Source organism: Hylobates moloch, unplaced genomic scaffold (assembly GCF_009828535.3).
Source record: "Hylobates moloch isolate HMO894 unplaced genomic scaffold, HMol_V3 SCAFFOLD_4, whole genome shotgun sequence".
Classification (NCBI taxonomy): domain Eukaryota; kingdom Metazoa; phylum Chordata; class Mammalia; order Primates; family Hylobatidae; genus Hylobates; species Hylobates moloch.
This window is the reverse complement of record NW_026652279.1, coordinates 156,618,284-156,641,518: the sequence shown is the minus strand read 5'-3', so window position 1 is coordinate 156,641,518 and position 23,235 is coordinate 156,618,284. Positions and strand designations below refer to the sequence as shown.

Genomic DNA, 23,235 nt, shown 5'->3' with positions numbered 1-23,235 from the left:
TCTATCCATCTGACAAAGGGCTAACATCCAGAATCTAAGGGAACTTAAACGAATTTACAAGAAAACAACCCTATCAAAAAGTGGGCGAAGGATATGAACAGACACTTCTCAAAAGAAGACATTTATGCAGCCAACAGGCATATGAAAAAAAGCTCATCATCACTGGTCATTAGAGAAATGCAAATCAAAACCACAATGAGGTACTATCTCACACCAGTTAGAATGGCGATCATTAAAAAGTCAGGAAACAACAGATGCTGGAGAGGATGTGGAGAAATAGGAAGGCTTTTACACTGTTGGTGGGAGAGTTAATTAGTTCAACCATTGTGGAAGACAGTGTGGCAATTCAGTGTGGCAATTCCTCAAGGATCTACAACCAGAAATACCATTTGACCCAGCAATCCCATTACTGGGTACATACCCAAAGGATTATAAATCATTCTACTATAAAGACACATGCACAGGTATGTTTATTGCAGCACTGTTCACAATAGCAAAGACTTGGAACCAACCCAAATGTCCATCAATGATAGACTAGATAAAGAAAATGTGGCACATATACACCATGGAATACTATGCAGCCATAAAAAAGGTGAGTTCATGTCCTTCACAGGGACATGGATGAAGCTGGAAACCATTGTTCTCAGCAAACTAACACAGGAACAGAAAACCAAACACTGCATGTTCTCACTCATAAGTGGGAGCTGAAAAATGAGAACATGTGGACACAGGGAGGGGGAATATCACACACCGGGGCCTGTGGGGAGGTGGGGGGCTGGGGGAGGGATAGCATTAGGAGAAATACCTAATGTAGATGACGGGTTGATAGGTGCAGCAAATCACTATGGCATGTGTATACCTATGTAACAAACCTGTACATTCTGCACATGTATCCCAGAACTTAAAGTATAAAAAAAAAAAAACACACACACATCTAATGTTTATCCCACCATTACTGAACAGCTATGAAAAGTAGTATAAGCCAGACATATGTTAGCCCTAGATAAAGAATACCATGTTGCATATTAGCCAATTCATTTTCTAACTTCTGAATCTAAAAAATCTTATCTATCCCAAATTACTTTTCTTCTATATTCCCTGCACGTTCCTAAGGAGCAATGCAAATCACTAGCTTAGGATGGGAGACGTAAGCACACACGTTTGCCTACCCTCCTTGCCACCAAAGAGACGAAAAGTAATATAACCATAGTAGCACTGAAGACAACAGCAGACCAGCAACTTTGATAAATTTCTGGAAGATAGGAAGTGGGAGCACATTAGTAATAAACCTAAGTAGAGAGAACCACAATGCAAGCACACACTATAAGAGGCCATAGCAGATCTGGAAGCCACTATCTTTGGCCGAGGACCCTCAGTTTGGCAAGCAGAAGTAGCTATAAGGCAACTGTCAGGATAGTCCGTGAGATGACTACGGGATGGCTGGGCAGGTTCTGGCCCCTGTATATGGAGACACTGGCTGCAGCATTAACCCCTACTATAAGCAGAGTGAAAGATGTGCCTGTGGAGGGCCCCTGTAGGGCACGCAAACCTCTACAACAAACCTGGAACAAACAAAAAGCGGTCCCACCCAGACCAAAGTTAAAAAGATCATTTTACTGACCCCCGATCAGTAAAATGAGTGAAGTAGGGCTCACTGGGGCAGCTGGGCAAGTGCCACTGGGGACGTTCTCCAGTGAACAGGTCCTATTTACTTACAGCCTGCCCTGAGCTCCCCAGCACAGACCAGCATTTGAAAGACAGGTGCACACAGCTACAAGCAACTCCCTCTCTCACGCTACCAATCCATTAGTAAGTTCCAAATCAGCTTTCCTTCACAATATAGCCACAGTTTAACCACTTCTCAGCATTTCCATAGTTATGTGACGCGGGCCACCATTCACCTGAATCATTAAAACAGTTTCCTAACAGGTGTTCCCAGCTTCTACCCTATTTCCCTAAAAGTCTACTTTCAATGCAAAGAAATCCTTTGAAAGAATATAGTATATCAGACCTCCAATATAAACATGCCCCACGGAACACCAACATTCTCCTGCTGCCTATCACACAAAAGGAACATATCACACAAAAGAAACAAGGTAAACAGACAGAGTGCAGCTCCAAATTCCATTTTCAGCAAAACAATACAAAGAAACTGTACAAGAGCTGCTAAAAGGTGCTAATATCAGCCATGAACCTAAGACAAGGGGGGAAGCAAATAGCGAGAAAGCCAAACGGTAAAAGATCACAGAAAATGCTGACAAAATACACCTTCTATGAGTATGAGCCTACCCTGAAGTGACAACTTGTATCCCTTGCATATTACAAGAACCAGGAAATCTAGAGCACACATAGTGGAGATAAAGCAGAGGCCTTACCGGGGCAAGACAGAGGTAAAGAAAAGAATACAGTGAGAGGGAACAGCGAAACAGCCTGTGCGGCGGATCCCAGAGAACAGCAACTCTATGCTCCCTGAAGGTGAGGGGCTCATCCTAAAGTGCAAAACACACACCCCTTTGGTGTAGCAAAGGAATGGGGTACAGGGGCAAGTGGGGCTGGTGGCAGATGACCTCCTGGCCATGGTTTGGTGCAGAGAGGTAGAGAGGGCAGGGCTATACAGCAAAATCATTTTAGCAGGAAGCAGAATGTCTGTGGAAACAGTGAAGCAGAGAGTACTGTGACTTAACTACAGAAGGCTGCCCTGGTCCCAGCACGCCTTACATGCAGAAAACAAAAGAACAAAACTGACATCCAGAGGACTAGCCCCACAAATAGCTAGGGCAGTGAACTCCAATTCATTTTATGATGAGTAATAATTTGTTTTTAACTGGCACAGTATCACCTCAAAGATATTTAAAAATTAAATCAGGAAAAGAACATGTAAAACTTATCTAATGGGGCCGGGCGCGGTGGCTCACGCTTGTAATCCCAGCACTTTGGGAGGCCGAGGCGGGCGGATCACGAGGTCAGGAGATCGAGACCATGGTGAAACCCCGTCTCTACTAAAAAATACAAAAAATTAGCCGGGCGCGGTGGCGGGCGCCTGTAGTCCCAGCTACTCGGAGGCTGAGGCAGGAGAATGGCGTGAACCCGGGAGGCGGAGCTTGCAGTGAGCCGAGATTGCGCCACTGCACTCCAGCCTGGGCGACAGAGCGAGACTCTGTCTCAAAAAAAAAAAAAAAAACTTATCTAATGAACGTGCATCAGAAAAACACAGCCAAAGAATACTATTTTCTGCATAGCCATCAGAAAAACAAAACCAGAGAAAATTCTGGGCAAGCATCATAGACAAATTATGTAACTTAATCCAATCACTTCCATTAAGGGTAATCACAAAGCAGAATCAGAACTCAGGAAAGAGACCAGGAGATGACGAGGAGGTAAAAATGTGAGCAATCAGGACTCAAGAAAAGAGCAAATCAAAACTATCATAGACATGAAGACAAAACGAGAAAGAGGACAACGGAGAAGACAAAAATGAAGGATCTAACAAAAGGAAATGGAAATAGAGAGTTTTAAAAGCCTGAGATTCATGTGTATTGCATATTACTTTTACAAAAATAAAAATGTTCCAGAGCTAGGTGCTAACAATGTCAATATTCTTAACTATATAATTGAAAATATTAGGCCGGGTGCAGTGGCTCATGCCTGTAATCCCAGCACTTTGGGAGGCCACAGCGGGCAGATCACAAGGTCAGGAGATCGAGACCATCCTGGCTAACACGGTGAAACCCTGTCTCTACAAAAAATTACCCGGGCGTGGTGGCAGGCACCTGTAGTCCCAGCTACTCGAGAGGCTAAGGCAGGAGAATGGGTGAACCCAGGAGGCGGAGCTTGCAATGAGCTGAGATCATGCCACTGACTCTAGCCCTGGGTGACAGAGTGAGACTCTATAAAAAAAAAAAAAAAAAGAAAAAAAGAAAAAAAATATTAAAGATTATAAATTTTGTTATGTATTTTTTACAATTAAAAATAAAACCACCATTGACCACCAAGTCTTAATGTTTACAGAGTCGAATATTGGCATACAAAATTATAATGCATAAATAAAAACTAAAAACACAATGTGACATAACCTACCGTAAAACATGAGACACAGGAATATAAATTGGCAGAAATTTCACAAAAAAATACTGAATAAACATAGTGTATTACTAAAAAATAATTCTAAATAGCTACAATTCTCAACTGCACATTCATAAAGGGCACACATTTTGGTGTTTTTCAATTCAACGTTTTTACTGTACAAACACCATTCTATTTTCTCTTTTTAAGGGTGTTAACTACTTTAGATATTCCAGGTAAGTAGATTCATCCAGTATTTTTCTGTGTGTGGCTGGGTTATTAAATTTAGCATAATGTCTTCAAAATTTGTCTTTATGGTAGATATTAGAAAACTTCCTGCTTTGTAAAAGCTGAGTAATATTCCATTTTTTTGTATTCCAAGTTATATGTATCCATTCATTTGGTAAGGGAAATTTAAATTGCTTTCACCTATTGGCTTTTGTGGATAATGCTTCAATAAAAGGTGTGCAAATAACTCACCTGAGCATGTATGCCAGCGTTGCTATCTATGCTGCATTCTGCTCCACTGCTCTGGTGTTCTGCCTTTACACCAGTACCAAAGGGCTTTGGTTACCATAGCTTTGTTTGGTGTTCAGACATTATTAAGTATAATGTCTCCAATATTTTTCTTCTTTTAAGATTGTCAGACTTTTCATGGTCCCTTGAGGTTTCATGTAATCTTGTGGGATTTTTTCTATTTTCAGAAAAGTGAAATTGGGAATTGAAAGGTGTGCTGCATGTGTGGCTCACTCTGGGCAGCATGGCCATCTTCACAATATTATATCTTCCGACCCCTGAACAAGAGCATGCCCAAGAGTGTGTTTAATTTTCATATTTTGTGAATTTTTAAATTTTCCTTCTGTTACTGATTTCTAAGTTTTATTCCACTTGGGCCATAAATCATAATCTGTAAAATTTCAATTTTAAAAAATTTGTTAAGACTTGTGGTGTCACATGGTCTATCTAGGAAAATGTTTCATGAGCTACTGAAAAGAATGTGTACTCTGCTGTCTGAATACATTTGTTAGGTGTAATTGTTTTATAGTGCATTCAAGTTTTTTGTTCCCATATTAATATTCTGTCTTGCTTTATTATTCATTACTGAAAGGGGGATACTGAAGTATCCTACCATTATTATATTGCTGTCTATTTTTTGCTTCAATTCTGTCAATATTTGCTTTATGTGTTTGGGAAAACTGATGTCAGATATATTCATAGATTCTCAATGAATGAACGAACCCTTTTATTATAATTTAATGTCCTACTTTATCTCTTGTGAATTTTGACTTAAGTAAATTATATAAAATACTTTTTTAAAAGGCTGAGAAAAAATCATAGCTAATGATGACAGGCAAAGGAAATACAATTCATGTATAACCTGTATGCAGAAAACAAAGCCAAAAAAAAAAACAAATAGAAGAGACCAAAACAGATTAAGAAAATTTTCCTGAAGTGAAAGATGGATCTAGACTGAAAAGGTGCACTGGGTGCCAGGGCAGCCTGGCTGAGAATGGGCAACAAGAAGACATATCCTAGCATAATTCAGACTTGAAGATAAGGGCTCTTTGGATGGCCAGGCCAAAAACAAAAAACCTGGCCTCAGGTTTTCCATAGCAATAGTCCCAGAAGAGAACAGAACAATAACTACAAGATACATGGCACAGGGGTGAGGGAAGGACTTTATTATGAAGGACTTTATTATCCAGCCACGCCATCCTTCAGATATAAAAGGTACAAGTACAATCTGTATTGAACATAGAAGAAAGCAGGGAAAATTCTCAGGACCTCCCTGAGGAAACTACTATAAGATGAACTCATCAAGAGATGGCTGAAGAAACCGTGGCCAAAGGAGAACCAGTACACACTGAATTTCACGTAGAACCAAGACTAACACAAAGTAGGGGACTAACAGTGACAGAGCAGAGCACGTGCCTTGATGGCGCAGAAGAGATACAGCTGACGAAACATGGGAAAAGAAAGGGGAAGGATGATGAGGGAGTAAGTTCGTTCATTCCCACCTACGTCAGCTGAAGCAATCAGAAAACATCAGCCACTGATAAGCTGAGTAATATTACAAAGGCAAATCCTAGAGAATTTCCTCAACAAATTATTAAGTGGTGGAAGAACAGTGAGGAAGAGGAGGAAGTACACTAAATTGTTCCTCACAGTAGGAAACTAATGGATGTTGCCAAAAGAAAGAGGGTTAATAAAACCATTTTTAAAAGTACAAATATACAAACTTTCCTAAATATCAGGAGCGTATACAAAATACAGGCCAAATCGCAAAAAGATTTCAGCAAAACAGAATGACAGAATGTTGACCAAACATCTGTCATATCGATAAATGCAAATGTGCTTAACTAACCTATTTAAAAGAATTTCATTGGCTCAAAAAGCAAAGCCCACACAAAACATTTTCACAGAGAAAGCTGTCACTAAGCCACCTCCCAGTAAAGCAGCAGTCTTTACAGAGATTGTTCCAAACTTTTACACCACGGGTGATTCCAGTGTCTCCAGAACACTGAAAAAAGAAAACTTCTAAACAATTGCACTGAATCCTTACCCTAATTAATAGTTTACTATACATAAAAGTCTGCGTTAAAAATCATTTTTCCTCTGAATTTCTGAGAAGCTGCAATACTCCCTTCTGGCATCAGATGCATTCATATCACTTTTTGAGGATGTACTTTAAGCAAAATAAAAAAAGAATCCAAGAAAGATGAAGACATGATTAAATTTTTAAAAAGACAGAAAAACCCAGAAAGGCAGTGAAAGGAGTTCTGGGGCAAAAGATGTGCGGCAGGCCAGGCACAGCCAGGAGTCATAGGGCTAAAGAATATCTTCAGAGTGAAAAGAAAAAAAAAAGTAACAACAACAAAAAAAGAGTATCTTCACAGAGAGCGGATCTCATTCATACAAACTGTGTCATTAAAAATCTCAAGATGTTCTTAGTAAGACAGAGGCATAGGTTTCTTCTGGCAGAGAGACAGTAACTCTAACTCGGGGTGAAGCTTACCAAAAAATCCTGCTCCAAATGAGAAGCATACTAAAAGTGTGGCCACCTGTGAACAAGAGACTCCATGTGTCCAACCCTGGTTGGTGAAATGATTACATCTCCTTCTCTAAGGATTCAAACACATGACTTAATCCTGCAGCTATACAATACATTAGTCTACTAAATGGCTTTCATTTCCTTACTATACACAATTATAGTTAGAGGAAATAATCTAAATACTACAAACATTATAAAAGTATACTAATACATACTTAAAATGTAGCTGAAAGATAAGATGGAAATATACTAATTTCCTTATTATCAGTAGTATACAATCAAGATGCTATCTAAAGGTGACAAAGCAAGAAAGAAACTTGGGTATATTAATACTTATTTATATTACATTAAAGCTGTAAATATAACCAAAAGATCAAATATTCAACTAAAATTGGAGATGAGAACAGAAGGAACTAGTGAGGTCTACTCAGTTCTTCCTCTTCTGTAGCAGACACACAAGGGATACTGCCTGAAATTGATAAATCAAGAGCTAGAGGAAGACATTTTAATTTCAATTATAGTGGTAACTAATAATTAGAAACTATTAAACTAATATTAGAAATTTATTTAAAAGTGGTTACAGTCAAGTGCAGGACATGCACCTATAGTCCCAGCTACTTGGGAGGCCGAGGCAGGAGGACTGCTTGACGCCAGGATTTTAAGACTACAATGCAATATAATCATGCCTGTGAGTAACCACTGCACCCCAGAGGGGATACTAGAAATATTCAAATAATCCAAATGACAACAGAAAGATATGAACAAAAAATTCAAAAACAAAAAAGAAAACAATAGTAAAATGGCAGACCTACATACAACCATATTAATAATCACATTAATACTGATCAAGTAAACACTTCAAAGGAGATTGTAATTATCAAAATTGATAGAAACAAAGCAAGTTCCAACTACACGATGTCTATAAGACATACTTATAAAAGCAAAAGACACTGAAAGTAAATGGATGAAGACAGATACACCATGCAAGCAATAAGATCAAGAAGGCAGAGGTGAGTCTATTAATATCATATAAAACTTCAAGAAGAAGAGTATTGCCAGTGATAAACAGGAACACTGAGTAAGAATAAAAGTAAAAGTCCATCAGGAGAACACTTGACAGTCATAAATATGTAGGCTGCTAATAGCAGAGCTTCAAAATGCTTTAAGGAAATATTGACAATATTAAAGAGAGAGACAGGAAAGTTCATAATTTCCACAACAGATAATCAAAGATCTTAACAACTCTCACCTCATACCTGATGGAAAAACTAACAAATATTACATCCAATAATTGCAGAATACACCTTATTTTCAAGTGTACATAGAATATTCATCAAGGTAGGTACCATGCTGGACCACAAAACAAGCCTAAATAAATTTAAAAGGATCCCAGGAGTTTGAGACTAGCCTGGGCAGCATGGCAAAACATCATCTCTACAAAAAATACAAAAACTAGCCAGGTGTGGTGGCATGCACCTGTAGTCCCAGCTACTTGGGAGGCTGAGGTAGGAGGATCAGTTGAGCCTAGGAGGTTGAGGCTGCAGTGAGTTATAATTGTGCCACTACAATCCAGCCTGGATGACACAGCAAGACCTTGTCTCAAAAAAAGGCAAAAACAAAATAAAAAAAAAAGAAACTAAATTTGTCAAAAACCATCCTACCAAAAAAAAAAAAATCAAAAACCAACTTCCAAGACCAAAATGGTTTTACTGGTGAACTCTCTCAAACTTTAAAGAAGAGATGACACCAATCTTATATGACTCTTTCAGAAAATAGAGAAGGAACAATTTTGAACTGTTTGAGTCCAGTACATCCTCAACACTAAACTCTGACAAAGACATTGCCAAAAAAATTACAGAGCGATTGTCCCTCATGAACATAGGTGCACACTTCTTAAAACGTTAGCAAATCAAATCCAGCAATATCTAAATCCCTGTCCAAGAAGAGTTTATCCCAATAATTAAAGGTTGATTTAACTTTAGAAATGTCAGTTTAATTTACCACATTAATGGAATAAAGGCGAAAACATAAATATATAAATAAGTTCAACTCTGTAACAAAAAGAAACAAATATTTTTAAGCGGGTAAGCATGTGGAGAATGCTTACTTCACAAAGTAAGATATTTAAACACAGAAACACATGAAAAGTATTCAACCTCAGTCATCAAGGAAACACACATTAAAACCACAACAGATACTAACACACACCAAAATGGATAAAACTAAAAAGAATGACAATACAAAATGTTTGCAAGGATGTAGAGCAACTAGAACTCTCGTACTTTATTGTAGGAGTATCAATTATAAACTACCTTAGAAAGAGTCTGGCAGTTTCTTTTAAAACTGAGGAAGCACCGTACACTATGACAGCAATTCCGCTTGCAGATAAACAAAAACATATGTCTAAAAAAACCCGTTAGAATAATGTTCATAGCAGCTCTTTTTAATAACTAAAAAAGTCAGCTGAAGTGTCTGGTAATATGACAGTAGATAAAGTGTGATATATGCATGAAATAAAATATCCTTCATCAAGGATAGGATTATTGGCGAAATACTGAATGCTTTTCTGCTTTATAGTGGAAAAGTGGTAACAGTGCTACCAGCCCACCACCTGTTTTTCAAAATAAAGTTTTATTGGAACACAGCCATGCCTATTCATTTGCGTATTATCTATGGTCACATTTGCATTGCAATGGCAGAGCTGAGTAGTTGCAACAGAGACCACATGGTGTGCAGGGTCTCTATTTACTATTTGGTTCTTTATAGGAAAAGTCTGCCAACTTCTCTTCATCAATAAAAAGGAATAAACTGCCAAAGCATGTAATAACATAAATAAATCTCAAAAACATGCTGAAGGAATGAAGCTTTATACAAGAGAGGACATACTATACATGGCTGTATTTATACGAAGATCTAGAATTGGCCAAGCTAATCTATGATGGCGAAAATCAGAACAGAGTTTCCTGTGGGGGGTGGGTGGGGACTGATTGGTAAGAGACAAGAAGGTAATATAATGTTCTATATCTTGACAGGAGTTGAGTTAAACAAAGACTGTCTCCTTTGACCAGAAATTTGGTCAGCTCCTCTGAGTCTTCTTTCTGACTAGATCCAGACCCTAGGCTTCCCTCTCTGTTCCTGTGGAATCCAGCTTGAGCAAGAATCCTGCTAAATCAGTTTAGGGAAACCCCTCCCCACCAATATCTGTCACACTCCTCACCCTCCACTCTCCATATGACCCTGGCCTGCCTTCAACACATAGTCTGTTGACCTTAACTAGCAAGAATCCCACCTGCTGACCCCCAACTCTGCTCCTTGGTTATCAATCCCCATTTGTCCTTGCTGGAGTCAGAGTCAAACCCAATCTCTCTCCCCAGTACAAGACCCCACTGCAGTGGCCCCTCTACCTGTCACCATAGTCCCCCTTGAATAAAGTCTGACTTACTGTCTTTAACAAGAGTCATTAATGATTTCTTGCTTTAACATGTCACATGGGTATCAGACCTTAGGAATGGTATCTCTAAGACTTGTGCATTTTACCGTATCTAAAATTATCCCTAAAGAAAGAAAATGTAAGACAGTAAACAAATTCAAGTTAATGATATACAAGTTGAAGTATCTGGGGGAAAAGTAAACCAAATACCTTTTTTTAAATGCATCATAAAAAGATGAACTGATGGATAAATGGAGTGCTAGAGACAGATAAATGTGATAAGGCATAGTAAACTGTTAACTTCAGTATCTGTATGGTGAGGACATGGGTGTTCATTGTGAAATTCTTTCAACTTTTCTCTTTATTTGAAATTTCTCATAATAAAATGTTGGGGAGAGTGTTTACCTGCTGTGAGACTGTCATAATATAAACAATGGAAATAAAAAATTTCCTACCGCTATGTTTTACGCATATTCATCCTTAAGACAACAAAGGGAAAGATCTTATATCTAAGAACACTTAGGATACAGCCTCATTATGAGCCCAGAAGTGTACGAGAGCTGTGAGCTCAGTAAAGAGGGCTGAACAATTTAAAGTCAGCTTCTCCCACTGAGGTAACTACTTCCTACACTAGATCACATTCTAACATCAAATCTGAGGGCAAGTCTAGCCATTATATTTTAGGCCGATTTAAACAATGAAGAGAGATAGTATGTTAATTCTATATACAGGGGACGTAATTTGTCCTGCACACTAACTGAATCTGATACACTAATGTGCTCTATACATCTGTTTTGTTGACTTTATTTTTAGCATCTATTACATATGAGGCACTGTTAACATTTTTGTAGGGGAAAAGAGATAAAAGTGCTAACAGTAAAATACAAAGAAAATAATTGCACTTCTGTTGAATTATGAGATTTTAAATATTGTGCTGTACTTTACCAACAGTTAAGAAATATCACCAACTCTATTCAAAGCACTGGAGTAGGCAGATACAAATATAGGCCTTCATTCATATACTTAGTCTGTTTCTATTTAAGATGATGAAAAATCTTGGTTTTTTTTTTTCCTTTCTTAAAGAAGCCTCTTCATTACTTGAGATCACACTCATTAGTCATAGGAAATTACAGTCTTGTCAATTAACAAAAAGCCAAAATGAAGACGTATCTATGACCGTCTTTCTCTATCCAAACCTACCCTCTGCACTAAATCAAATGTGTCTTGTCACTGTTGGGAGAGGCAAAGGACCCCTCCACAGCTCTCTAAGCGACTGTCCCAGCTATGCACCTGCAGTGACCTTCTTGATCCTTTTTCCTTAGCACTTTTTACTTCCAACACTTTAAGCTTTTCATAATTTGGAAATCCTTCTTATATCTTTTTCTGAATAATATTGCTTGACTATTGCAACTGCTTCCTACTTCCTCACCTACATATTACGCTCATGGGTTCACAGAGTTGGCACCAGAGGGAGTACAATGTTTTACCCAGCTGATATGGTCAGCAAATGTGCTAACCCCAAACCAGCAGGTAGCTATGTAGTTTTCCTTGTAACCATACACTTTTCAAAAGAAATGAGAAGTCTGCAGCTGTGGCTAAGAGGCCCGAGTGTGAATAAAAACTGCAAGCATGACTTTACAGTTCAAGAAATGTACAGCCAAAGAACTTCATCAATCTACATGCTATATCCCACTAACTGTCTTTGCAAAGGACTAGCCATTTATTCTAATCACCTGCTTCCAACTAATTAGCTGAACTAAGGTAGATGCACTTATTTCAAGAGGTGGAAGTTTCAGAAGCATCTGCTTTATAGATTCTGATTACATGTGTCCATGGTTATTACGATGTTGTATAAAGAATGGCAATATATAAGCAGCCTCCAACTTATAAAGTCACATTTAGTTAGGATCTTAAATACAATCAGCATCTTCCAACAAAGACCAATCTCTACCCCTTGTCCTCCACATAAACAGAAGCCAGGAACCCCTGGTTAACAACCTTGAAAAAAAGCATCAGCCATGAGAAATCTGATCTGCTAGAGGGAATGGTCTCCTTCATGCCCAGGAGGCAGGCCTGTTGCCCCGGTACCTCCCTCGTAGGCTGCCTGACCTGATGGCACAAGCACTTGCCTGAAGTTCCACTATTTAGACTCCTTTGGGTTAAAAATGTTTATCTCATAAGGAATAGAAACCAATCAGTGTTTTCAACAAATATCTTAAATTTGACCACTCTTACTAAAACGCAGCTGTGTTGGGGGCTGAGACTGCTGATGCAGAGGTGGAATGAATATATATATATATATAATATATATAAATATATAAAAATATATATTATATATAAAATATATATAAATAATATATTATATATATAATTTTTTGAGACTGATTTTGTCACATTGCGTGATCTCGGCTCACTGCAACTTCCGCTTCCTGGGTTCAAGTGATTCTCCTGCCTCAGCCTCCCGAGTAGCTGGGATTACAAGTGCACACCACCATGCCAGGCTAATTTTTGCATTTTTAGTAGAGACAGGGTTTCACCATGTTGACCAGGCTGGTCTCGAACTCCTGACCTCAGGTGATCCACCTGCCTCGGCCTCCCAAAGTGCTGGGATTACAGGCATGAGCCACCGTGCCTGGCCAGTATAAATTTTGAACACAGAATACTTCTGCGGGATAGGGTGAGCCTAGGTAGTATAACAGGGTGGAGTCCCAGGATAAGCAAGAGGGCACAAGAATCTGCCAATAGGACAACACCCTAGGGAATCAAAAGATAAACTTTACCTCTTTCACAATTTTGCCCAGGCCAGCCTTCATCCAGAGAAAGCACTCTACTTGGCCCTATTCACAGAATTATTGATATTACTGTAACACTACAATAACAGCTGTGTCAAATGGAGTTCATGAAGCAGTCACAGGTTAGTCCAAGAAGCTAGCTAGATATCCCACACAATATTGTTTATACAGAAAAGTCAATGCAAGTTCCAAACAACCTGAAAATGAGTACAGTGGAAACCACGGATTTAGATGTTGCTGAGCATTTTCTGAGCATCATCTTATTTAATAGACACCACAATTCTAAGAGATAAGTACTATTCTTATTCCTATTTTACAGATAAGTAGAGTAAAAAGTAACAAATTAAATGACTTGATTTCAATCATATAGCAAAACTAAATGGCATACTCCAAAGAAAATATACGAATGGCATATGAAAAGATGCTCAACATCACTAACCATTAGGGAAATACAAATCAAAACCAAAACCAGGTACCACCTCAAGCCCATTAAGATGGCTACTATCAAAAAAACAGAAAATCTAAAATGTTGACCAGCTGAGCACTGTAGCTCACGCCTGTAATCCCATCACTTTGGGAGGCTGAAGCGGGTGGATCGCATGAGGTCAGGAGTTCAAGACCAGCCTGGCCAATATGGTAAAACCCTATCTCTACTAAAAATACAAAAAAGAAAAAAAAAGCCAGGTGTGGTGGTGCACACTTGTAATCTCAGCTCCTAAGGAGGCTGAGGCAGGAGAATCAGCTGAACCCAGGAGGCGGAGGTTGCAGCGAGCCCATGTTGCATCACTGCACTCCAGCCTGAATGACAGAGCAAGACTCTGTCTCAAAAAAAAAAAAAAAAACTGTTGACGAGGATGTAGAAGAATCAGAATCTTTAATACACTGCTGGTAAAATTGTAAAATGGTGTAACCATGATAGAAACCAGTGTGGAGGTTCCTCACAAAATTAAAAAAGAACTAGCATATGATTTTACAATCCCACTTCTAGGTAGATATCCAAAAGAATTGAAAGCAGGATCTCAGAGATATTTGCATACCCATATCCATAGCTACACTACTCCAATAGCCAAAAGGCAGAAACAACACAAATGTTCATCAGTGGATGAATTAATAAACAAAATGTGGGATATCCATACAATGGAATACTATTCAGCCTTAAAAGAAAAAGAAATCCTGTCACATGCTACAACATGGATGAACCTGGAGGATACTATGCTAAGTGAAACATGCCAGGCACAATAAGACAAACAGTATATGATTCCAATTATATGAGGATCTAGCATAGTCAAATTCATAGTGACAGAAAGTAGAATGGTGGTTCCCAGGGGCTGAGGGAGAGGTAAAAAGGAGTGGCTGTTTAATGGGTACAGAGATCAGATTTGCAAGATGAAAAAGTTCTGAAGATCTTTTTCCCAGCAATGTGAGCATATTTAACTTTACTAAATTATACATGTAAAAATGGTTAAGATGGTAAATTTTATACTGTATTTTTTACAATTAAAAATAAAAAATAGAATAACTGGCCAGGCGCGGTGGCTCATGTCTGTAATACCAGCACTTTAGGAGGCCGAGGCAGGCAGATCACGAGGTCAGGAGTTCCAAGACCAGCTTGGCCAACATGGTGAAACCCTGTCTCTATTAAAAATACAAAAATTAGCTGGGCATGGTGGCACAGTTCCTGTAATCCCAGCTACTCAGGAGGCTGAGGCAGGAGAATTGCTTGAACCGGTACCTGGAAGGCGGAAGTTGCAGTGAGCTGAGATCATGCCACTGCACTCAGCCTGGGCTATAGAGTCAGACTCCATCTCAAAAAAAAAAAAAAAATAGAATAACTGCACAAAGCCAGACTCAAACGTAGGACTAATTCTAAATTCCATACTCTCCACTATGACTTTTGTGTAATAAATAAATTACCTTCATTCATTCTGCAAAGATGAGGGCCAGCACAAGCACCAGGAATGCATCAGTTAATATAACAGCCACAGGTCTCTGCCCTCACACAGCTTAAGTTCTAGCAAATATAACTGATCATTTCATAAGGACACCTGAGTTACCCTTATATTCAAAGAAACTTTGCCAATATTTTAGTACTGCTTCAATGTCAGTTTTTTCCTCTCAAAAGCTATTAAAACGGAGACATGTAGCGATCTGAAGAGTTTCCCTTGATTTTTCAAGATCTCAGAGGCATCCTCACATAACAGTCTTACTTTACTTGCTTTCTATTGAGTGGAATCCCGTTTCCTGATAATTCTATCATAAGCCCCAAATTAATAAATGTCCATGTTCCATTATTCACTAACCTAAGCCTATTCATTCTTTATTATGTACCTGCCATCATTTTAAATTGCTTATTTAAGAAAGGTAAAACCAGGAAGCAGAAGAATATGGAAAGCATATTTCTAACTCAAGATTTCAACTGAAGACATACTGTTATTTAGCTTAGTTAAGTAAGATTATTATTTATTTACATCATTTACTAAACCTCCGATTCCAATCCAAACAAGTCAGGTAACACCTGTCAGTTTCAGTTATACATGCTCTTTTCCTTTCTTTCTTTCGCAAATTTAGACAGCTGGCAACCATTCTCTCTCTCCCTTTAATAAATTCCTATAGAAAAGAATGTTTTCAAGGAAACAACAGACTTTAAAGACAGATCAATTGGGCAGGGCCAATTGATCCTAGCACTTTGGGAGGCCAAGGCAGGCAGATCACCTGAGGTCAGGAGTTCGGGACCAGCCTCGCCAACATGGTGAAACCCCATCACTACTAAAAGTACAAAAATGAGCCAGGCGTGGTGGTGCACACCTGTAATCCCAGCTACTCAGGAGGCTGAGGCAGAAGAATTGGTTGCAACTGGGAGGCGGAGGTTGCAGTGAGCCAAGATCGGCCACTGCACTCCAGCCTGGGTAACAGACCAAGACACCATTTCCAAAAAAAAAACAAAAAACAAAAAAAAACAGATCAATTATATTAAATTAGCACTAAGCATCTTTTTCTTCCAGAATTAAGCCATCAGGTTTCCCCAAAAAGCAAATCAGTTTAACATTCAAGTTCCAAAAGCATCTTTCAAATTATACTTAGCATTCTACAAGATTTAGCCTTTTTTTTTTTTTTAACAGCTAAGCTCTTTATATTCTTCTGTAGCTTCTCTAATTTCGCAGTGAGAGCTAAGGGTTTACATACAGATGACAAAAGTATCTTTGATAAAGAGTTCCAAAAACTAACCGGAATGCAAATCCTAGAGTAAAACCATCTCACCGAGTAGACATGGTAGCTCAAAAGGAAAGAGAACGAGTATGCTAAAGGGATTTTCTATGTGGACTACATGCCTTATTGAAGCATGCTTATGAATATTAAAATATCATTTTTACTGCATTCATTTCAAGCCTCATTCAGAGACTTCAAGGTCTGAATCCCCCACAAGATGTCCCACAAATAGTAGTGACCAGGTTGTCATCATTCCCTGGAAACTGGGAACTTGCTTAGGAGCAAGATTCTTTTCTAACTGAGGACAGCAGGGAAAAAGAGATTGACCAGTTTTGCCTTAAAAAGAGTATCACGAACCAAATTTTACCATTCGAACCCTTCATTTAACTGTAAGAGAAAATTACTGTTTTTGATTTTAAATGCTTTACCTGAATTTGAAACAAAATATTTGCAATAAAGGCTTATAAGGCTCATTTATTTTTTTAAAAACCTGTCTCATTTAAATGTTCATAACTTAGTGTCACATGAAAAAAGGTACAAAACTATATCTATATCTATATATATATATGGATTCTGTTTTTCAAAAACTGTAATTACTGTATATGCCGTAGTTACCTTCCAAAAAAAGGACACTGCTTTTATCCTAGGTCCTCACAACATCTGGCAGGAATCTCTCATTATTTCATTCGGCTTGAACAAATTATGGTAGCAGCTGTCCTATGTTACTAAACAGCTTGGGGTCACACAGGATCATTTTATATTAGGGATATATGACATGTATGTATGCTTTCTGTATTTATGTTTCATACACACCGAGTATATATACATAATATATACATATAGACAGAGAGAAAGAGAGAGAATATGTATATGTGCATAAAACGTAGAGTAATATATGTGCATAGATAAAAGCTGGAAAAGATAAATGCAAAATGAACAGTGATTACTTCTGGATAGCATGAGAGCTACAATTTAAATTTTCTATTTTGTTATTTTTTTCCTAACTTTCTACAAAAAAAGCTAAAATATTTATTTTTCTATTGTACTGAACTGGTTTCAATGGCAGAACTCTTTCCTCACATGGTATACCTTTCAGGTTCCACTATAGAAGAGTAATTTTCAAGTTCTCTGCCATTTTTCTAAAATTGTCAACATTTCCAGGTACTCTGGTAAACTTGTTTTAAGGAAAAGGAAGCTTAAAACGTGTTAAGTTCATAATCAACACTTCGGTACTGCAAATCAAATCCTTAAAGATTTACCTTCATCGTACATTTCCTCTATCAAATAGGCCTCTGCTCGATCTTTCAGGGCATTCACATTGTCGGGTTCCATCTGTAAAACTTCAGAACAAACCCTAATAGCTTCAACGGGCTTCTCGTCCTAAAAGGAAATGTGACAAAATGATTTATGGTTGGTATTCCACATGTTGAGTTTTCACATTTCTGGGAACAAGTCAACTGTTACCTTAGAAAAGCAGTGGCAAATCCTCTCCTTTGAACGAATTGTATATTCAGCAATGCTTGGCTCTGTTTTCATGACAGATTCATATTTGCTGGTAGCATCTGTGTATCTAAGAAATGAGCAAATCGTGATAAGAAACGATGACATTCGATTTCCAGAACTGTAGAAAGGCTCCTCCCCTCTTCACCATGTGTTGCTTAATCAATCCAATTGGATGAGCCCACGGCTTCAGATTCGGCTTTTCCCATATTAATCTAGAGTCCCATAGAAGGTACACTCCATAATTAAGAGTTAGGAAATAAAATCATATGACCATAGGAGATGCAGATGGACAGAACAAAGCATACCTGTGAGTACCAATCAAACCAGAAGAATTTCCTTACAGAAACAAGCTCAGAATTCCGAACCTGATTAAAACACCCTGTTGAAGTCTGACTTACACTGAGCACCTTGAACAATACAGAGATCAAGTTTTATTTCTTGGTCAGTAAACACTTCCATGAAAATAACAGAACCCATTACGTGCCATTTTATATAATTAATGTCAGTATTCACAACAAAGTACAATGTAGTTCACACAGAAGGTACCCGATTAAATTCCCAACTATATAAGCTTTCTAAGAATAAAAGCTATTTCAGCATTTTCTTTAAACCAGTAAAAAGTACTAATCCTGTTATATACTCAGTTATTTTCCTCAACAATAGTAAACTAAAAAATATGTTTCTATGCCATGGTGGCACATTATTCCCAAAGTGCTACAATCTTCATATGTAAATATGCCAATGTATTAAAACACAGGCTTAACTAAAACATTTAAAGTAAAAGCTAGCTTCTCTATCATCCTCAGCAAACTAACACAGGAACAGAAAACCAAGCCCTGCATATTCTCACTCATAAGTGGGAGCTGAACAATGAGAATACATGGACACAGGAAGGGGAACATCACACACGGGGGCCTGTGCAGGGCAGGCAGCAAGGGGAGGGAGGGCATCAGGACAAATAGCTAATGCATGTGGGTCTTAATACCTAAGTAATGGGTTGATAGGTGCCGCAAACCACCATGGCACATGTTTACCTATGTAACAAACCTCCACGTTCTGCACATACATCCTGGAACTTAAAGAAGAAAACAAAAAAGCCAGCTTCTGGGAAAGTGAAATAGATGTATTTATCCCAATTCCTCCAGCTAAGCACAACTAAAAACCCTAGAAATTATATGTATATTTTTTAAAATAGAAAACTTTCAAAGGAAGAGAGAAGACAAGACTAGCTAGTGACTCAGGACCTGAGGAAAAACATGGTAAGAAGTTCTCTGGGTTCCTTTTTTTGTTTCATATATCCCAGACTTGGAGGTGAAGATTGCAGCAATGCAGAAATGCCAACAGGTACAGAACGACAATAACAAAAACCTGCAGAAGTCTGCTCTGTCTAGCCAGAGGACCTGAAAAGGGCAGATTTGCAAACAGAAAACTTTTTTTTTTAGAGATGGAGTTTCGCTCTTGTTGCCCAGGCTGGAGTGTAATAGCACAACCTCGGTTCACCGCAACCTCCACTTCCCAGGTTCAAGCGATTCTCCCGCCTCAGCCTCCACAGTAGCTGGGATTACAGGCATGCGCCACCACGCCCGGCTAATTTTGTATTTTTAGTAGAGACAGGGTTTCTCCGTGTTGGTCAGGCTGGTCTCGAACTCCCAACCTCAGGTCCTTCAACGGATAAATGGTTAAACAAACTGCAGTAAATCCATACCATGGAAACTACTCAACAGTAAACAAGGAGGAATTATTGATACAATATGGATAAATCTCCAGAGAATTCGAATGGGGGGAAAAAAGCCCATCCTGCCATCTGTGGTAGCATGCATCTGAAGTCCCAGCTACTCAGGAGGCTGAGGCAGAAGGATCACTTGAGGGTACTATGACTGTACCTGTGAACAGGTGGGCAACATAGTGAGATTGTCTCAAAAAAAAAAAAAGCCAATCCCAAAAGTTTATACATTGTATGATTCTATTTATGTAACATTCTTAAAATGACAAAATTCTAGAAGTGAATAGATTAGTGGTTGCCACAAGCTAAGGAAGGGATAGGAACAAGAGGGAAGTAGGTGTGGCTATAAGGGCAACATGAGGTGTCCTTGTTGGGATGGAATTATTCTGTATCTTGACCGCACCCACATCAATATCCTGATTGTGACAATGTACTATAGTTTTGCAAGGCGTTATAGTCTGCAAGATGTTGGGGGAAACCGAGTAAAGCATTCTCATGATGGCAACTTACAAAGCTACTAAAAGTAGAGGAATTGGAGCCAATTTTCTATTAGGCAGTTTTGTCTGCAGTGCCCTCTACTCTTTTCAGTCCTCCTGCCCAGCCTATAAACCCTCTACAAACAACACTCACACAGACACAGCCTCTTACTTCTGCCCACTCTTACTTACTCTTTAGGATTAGGATTTAAATATCTATCATCTTCTCTAAAGAAAAGCTTCTCTTTTACTCCTTGCCTTTACCATTCTGGTTTGGAGTAAATACTCCTCTTTGGTACTCCAATTATCCTATGTACATTCTATCACTTTGGTATCATATTGTCTTTTAATAATCAATTCATATATTTGTCTCCCATGCAATGTTATAAACTTCTTAAGAACAAAAACTATTGTCAAATTCAAGTCTGCACCCTCAGTACATAGCTCAGAGCCTGATACAGGAGATAATAAATATTTGGTATAATACAAGTAAGTCTGCTGGTAAGGATACTACACAGTTACTAGTATTTATATTCTTCCCTATTCCAAAAATGTCCAATTCTGGTAGTTTTGCTAAGGCCCAGGGCTATCTAGAATACCCCACCCTCAATGGCTGAGAAGTAAAAGAGCAGTTCTGTAGTTGACTTGTGCCCACAGCCCAACACATAAGGAATGGCTGGACAGTTGGAACAACCGTATTCTTACCTGCCATCTCTGATGAGCTCTTCAGCTGACTCAATCAGCTTATTAAGTTTCTTTACTTGTTTATAGTGTGCAAAACACCTTTTATGATCCTGGTCAAGTTTAAGACATTCCCGAACTTCACTGTTCATGTATTTAAAAAAGGAAAATACTCCATGTCAAAACAATCAATGAGTAGTTTTCCACAGAAATCAAAATAAAAGTATTTTTTGTTTGCAATGATTAAACAAAAACCATACTGAGACTTATAATTTACTATATACATTTATATATGGCATTGTACCATGCATACATTTGTTAATTCAAATTAAAATGACTTACTAGCATTATATAGTAAACACTCCATTTTGTTTCTATAAATATAAGAGACTTCCTGTTTATTTTAATAAGCAGCTTCATGAAAACAAACTATGTGGAATTAAAGTAACTTGGGAATAACACAAAATATATAAATGGATATACAACATAAAAACAGCCTTAACCACCATCATCTTATTAATTGAATATTAAAATGTTAAAACAAGATGAGGTAATCTTACTGCCAACAATTAAAAAAGATCAGACATGTGTGTCACTAGAACTGACCTGAGGGACAGTTCGTGGTCTCCTAGTTGGTAGTATAGTGTGCTTATTTTATAAAATGCCTCAGTATTATCATTCTTCAACTTTGATGCAGCTTTTAAGTCACTTATAGCTTTCCTAGGTTCTCCTTCTTTTATAAAACATTCAGCTCGAAGTTCCCGTAGTTCTGCATCCCAAACACAAACCTTGAGGAACAAAAGAACTAGACTTTAAGAAAGAATAAATTATGCACATTCATTGTTGCATTCTACGTATTTTTTATCTACGTATTTATCAACATAAAACATTCTCAATTAATGTGATGACTTACATAGTGCAAATATTATTTTAAAATCTGATACAATTTAAATGTGACAAAACTAATGTGACAAAATCGTTTCTCCAAAAATGTTGTAAATGAATTCTAATGGGGGAAGGGATACATATAATAACAAGGCCCTTTTCTTACCTCCTTCGATTATATAATTCTAAGACACTGAAAATAAGAAAACATAGCATTTACTATTGGAGGGTTGTTCCTAGTGAAGCATATTTGAAGAGAATATTCTGTTATCAGATTTTTATACTTAATCAACAATTCTAATTTGTAGTCAGAAAATAAAACCTAGGTTCTACATTGGCAAAATACTTTTTTCTGCTAATAACCACATTACGTTCTTAGCTGGGCACAGTGGCTCATGCCTGTAATTCCAGACCAGCTTAGACAGCAAAGCAAGATCTCATCTCTATAAAGTTTAAAATTATTAACTGGGTGTGGTGGAATACACCAGTGGTCCCAGCTACTCAGGAGGCTGAGATGGGAGGATCACTTGAGCCCAGGAGTTCGAGGTTACAGTGAGCTATAATCACACCACTGCACTCCAGCCTAGGTAACAGAGAGAGACCCAGTCTCTAAACAAAAAATTTTTAAGAAATTATCTTCTGCAAAATGTCACTTCCTTAAAAGTAAATCCTCACATCAAGAAAAAAAAAAAAAAAAGAAAGAAAGAAAAAACACCGTGAGAGGGCAGGAGGTTGAGGCTTCACCATTCCTATTTTATCAAAAAGTCCATAAGCGTTTAGTAAACACAATAGTATTCTTCAAATCATAAACCCAAGAGCTCATCAATAAGGCTGGTGGAAGTATCTTTGCATATTTCTTAGAGCTGCTCTAAAGTCATATCGACTTTTCACATATATGAAAATATCAAAATCAACATTATACATAAATATCATGGACAATGAGCTAAGTCAAAATGGATAGCCTATGGGAAGGTAAAAATGTAAACTATATTTCCTTAAAAAAGCATAAACAAAATAACCCAGTAAAACATGAATTCTACTGGACCATATCACAATATATTCTGTAAAATTATCAACAAAATGCCCATTCTACATACATCATAAGTTTAGAGCCAAAATTAAACTGTATATCAAAGTACTGTGAAAATCATAAATAAATGTGAATTACAACTGCTTCCATTTGAATATTTCAGTAGACTTCCTTTGGAAATCAGTTGTCATTAAATCCTTCAGAGGCAAGGAAACCTAGACTTAGGTTTCCCTAGCTAGAACTCTCTGGATCCTATCAACCATTATTATTATTTTTTTATTTTTATTTTTTTTTTGAGACGGAGTTTCACTCTGTGGCCCAGGCTAAAGTGCAGTGGCACAATCTCAGCTCACTGCAACCTCTCCTTCTCAGGTTCGAGCGCCTCAGCCTCCCG

At 38.0% G+C, this 23,235-nt stretch overlaps 1 protein-coding gene across 2 annotated transcripts in view; it reads right to left on the bottom strand.

Annotated features, from left to right (window-relative positions):
- Positions 1–23,235, bottom strand: part of DNAJC3 (DnaJ heat shock protein family (Hsp40) member C3) — a 108,765-nt gene that overhangs the window by 12,205 nt on the left and 73,325 nt on the right. For both annotated transcript variants that reach the window (XM_032151120.2, XM_032151122.2), the window contains exons 6-9: positions 21,533–21,714; positions 20,951–21,070; positions 18,008–18,113; positions 17,803–17,923 (exon numbers count right to left, since the gene is read on the bottom strand). In XM_032151120.2, coding sequence (XP_032007011.1) covers positions 17,803–17,923; positions 18,008–18,113; positions 20,951–21,070; positions 21,533–21,714 — 529 coding nt within the window. The remainder of the gene's footprint in view (positions 1–17,802; positions 17,924–18,007; positions 18,114–20,950; positions 21,071–21,532; positions 21,715–23,235) is intronic.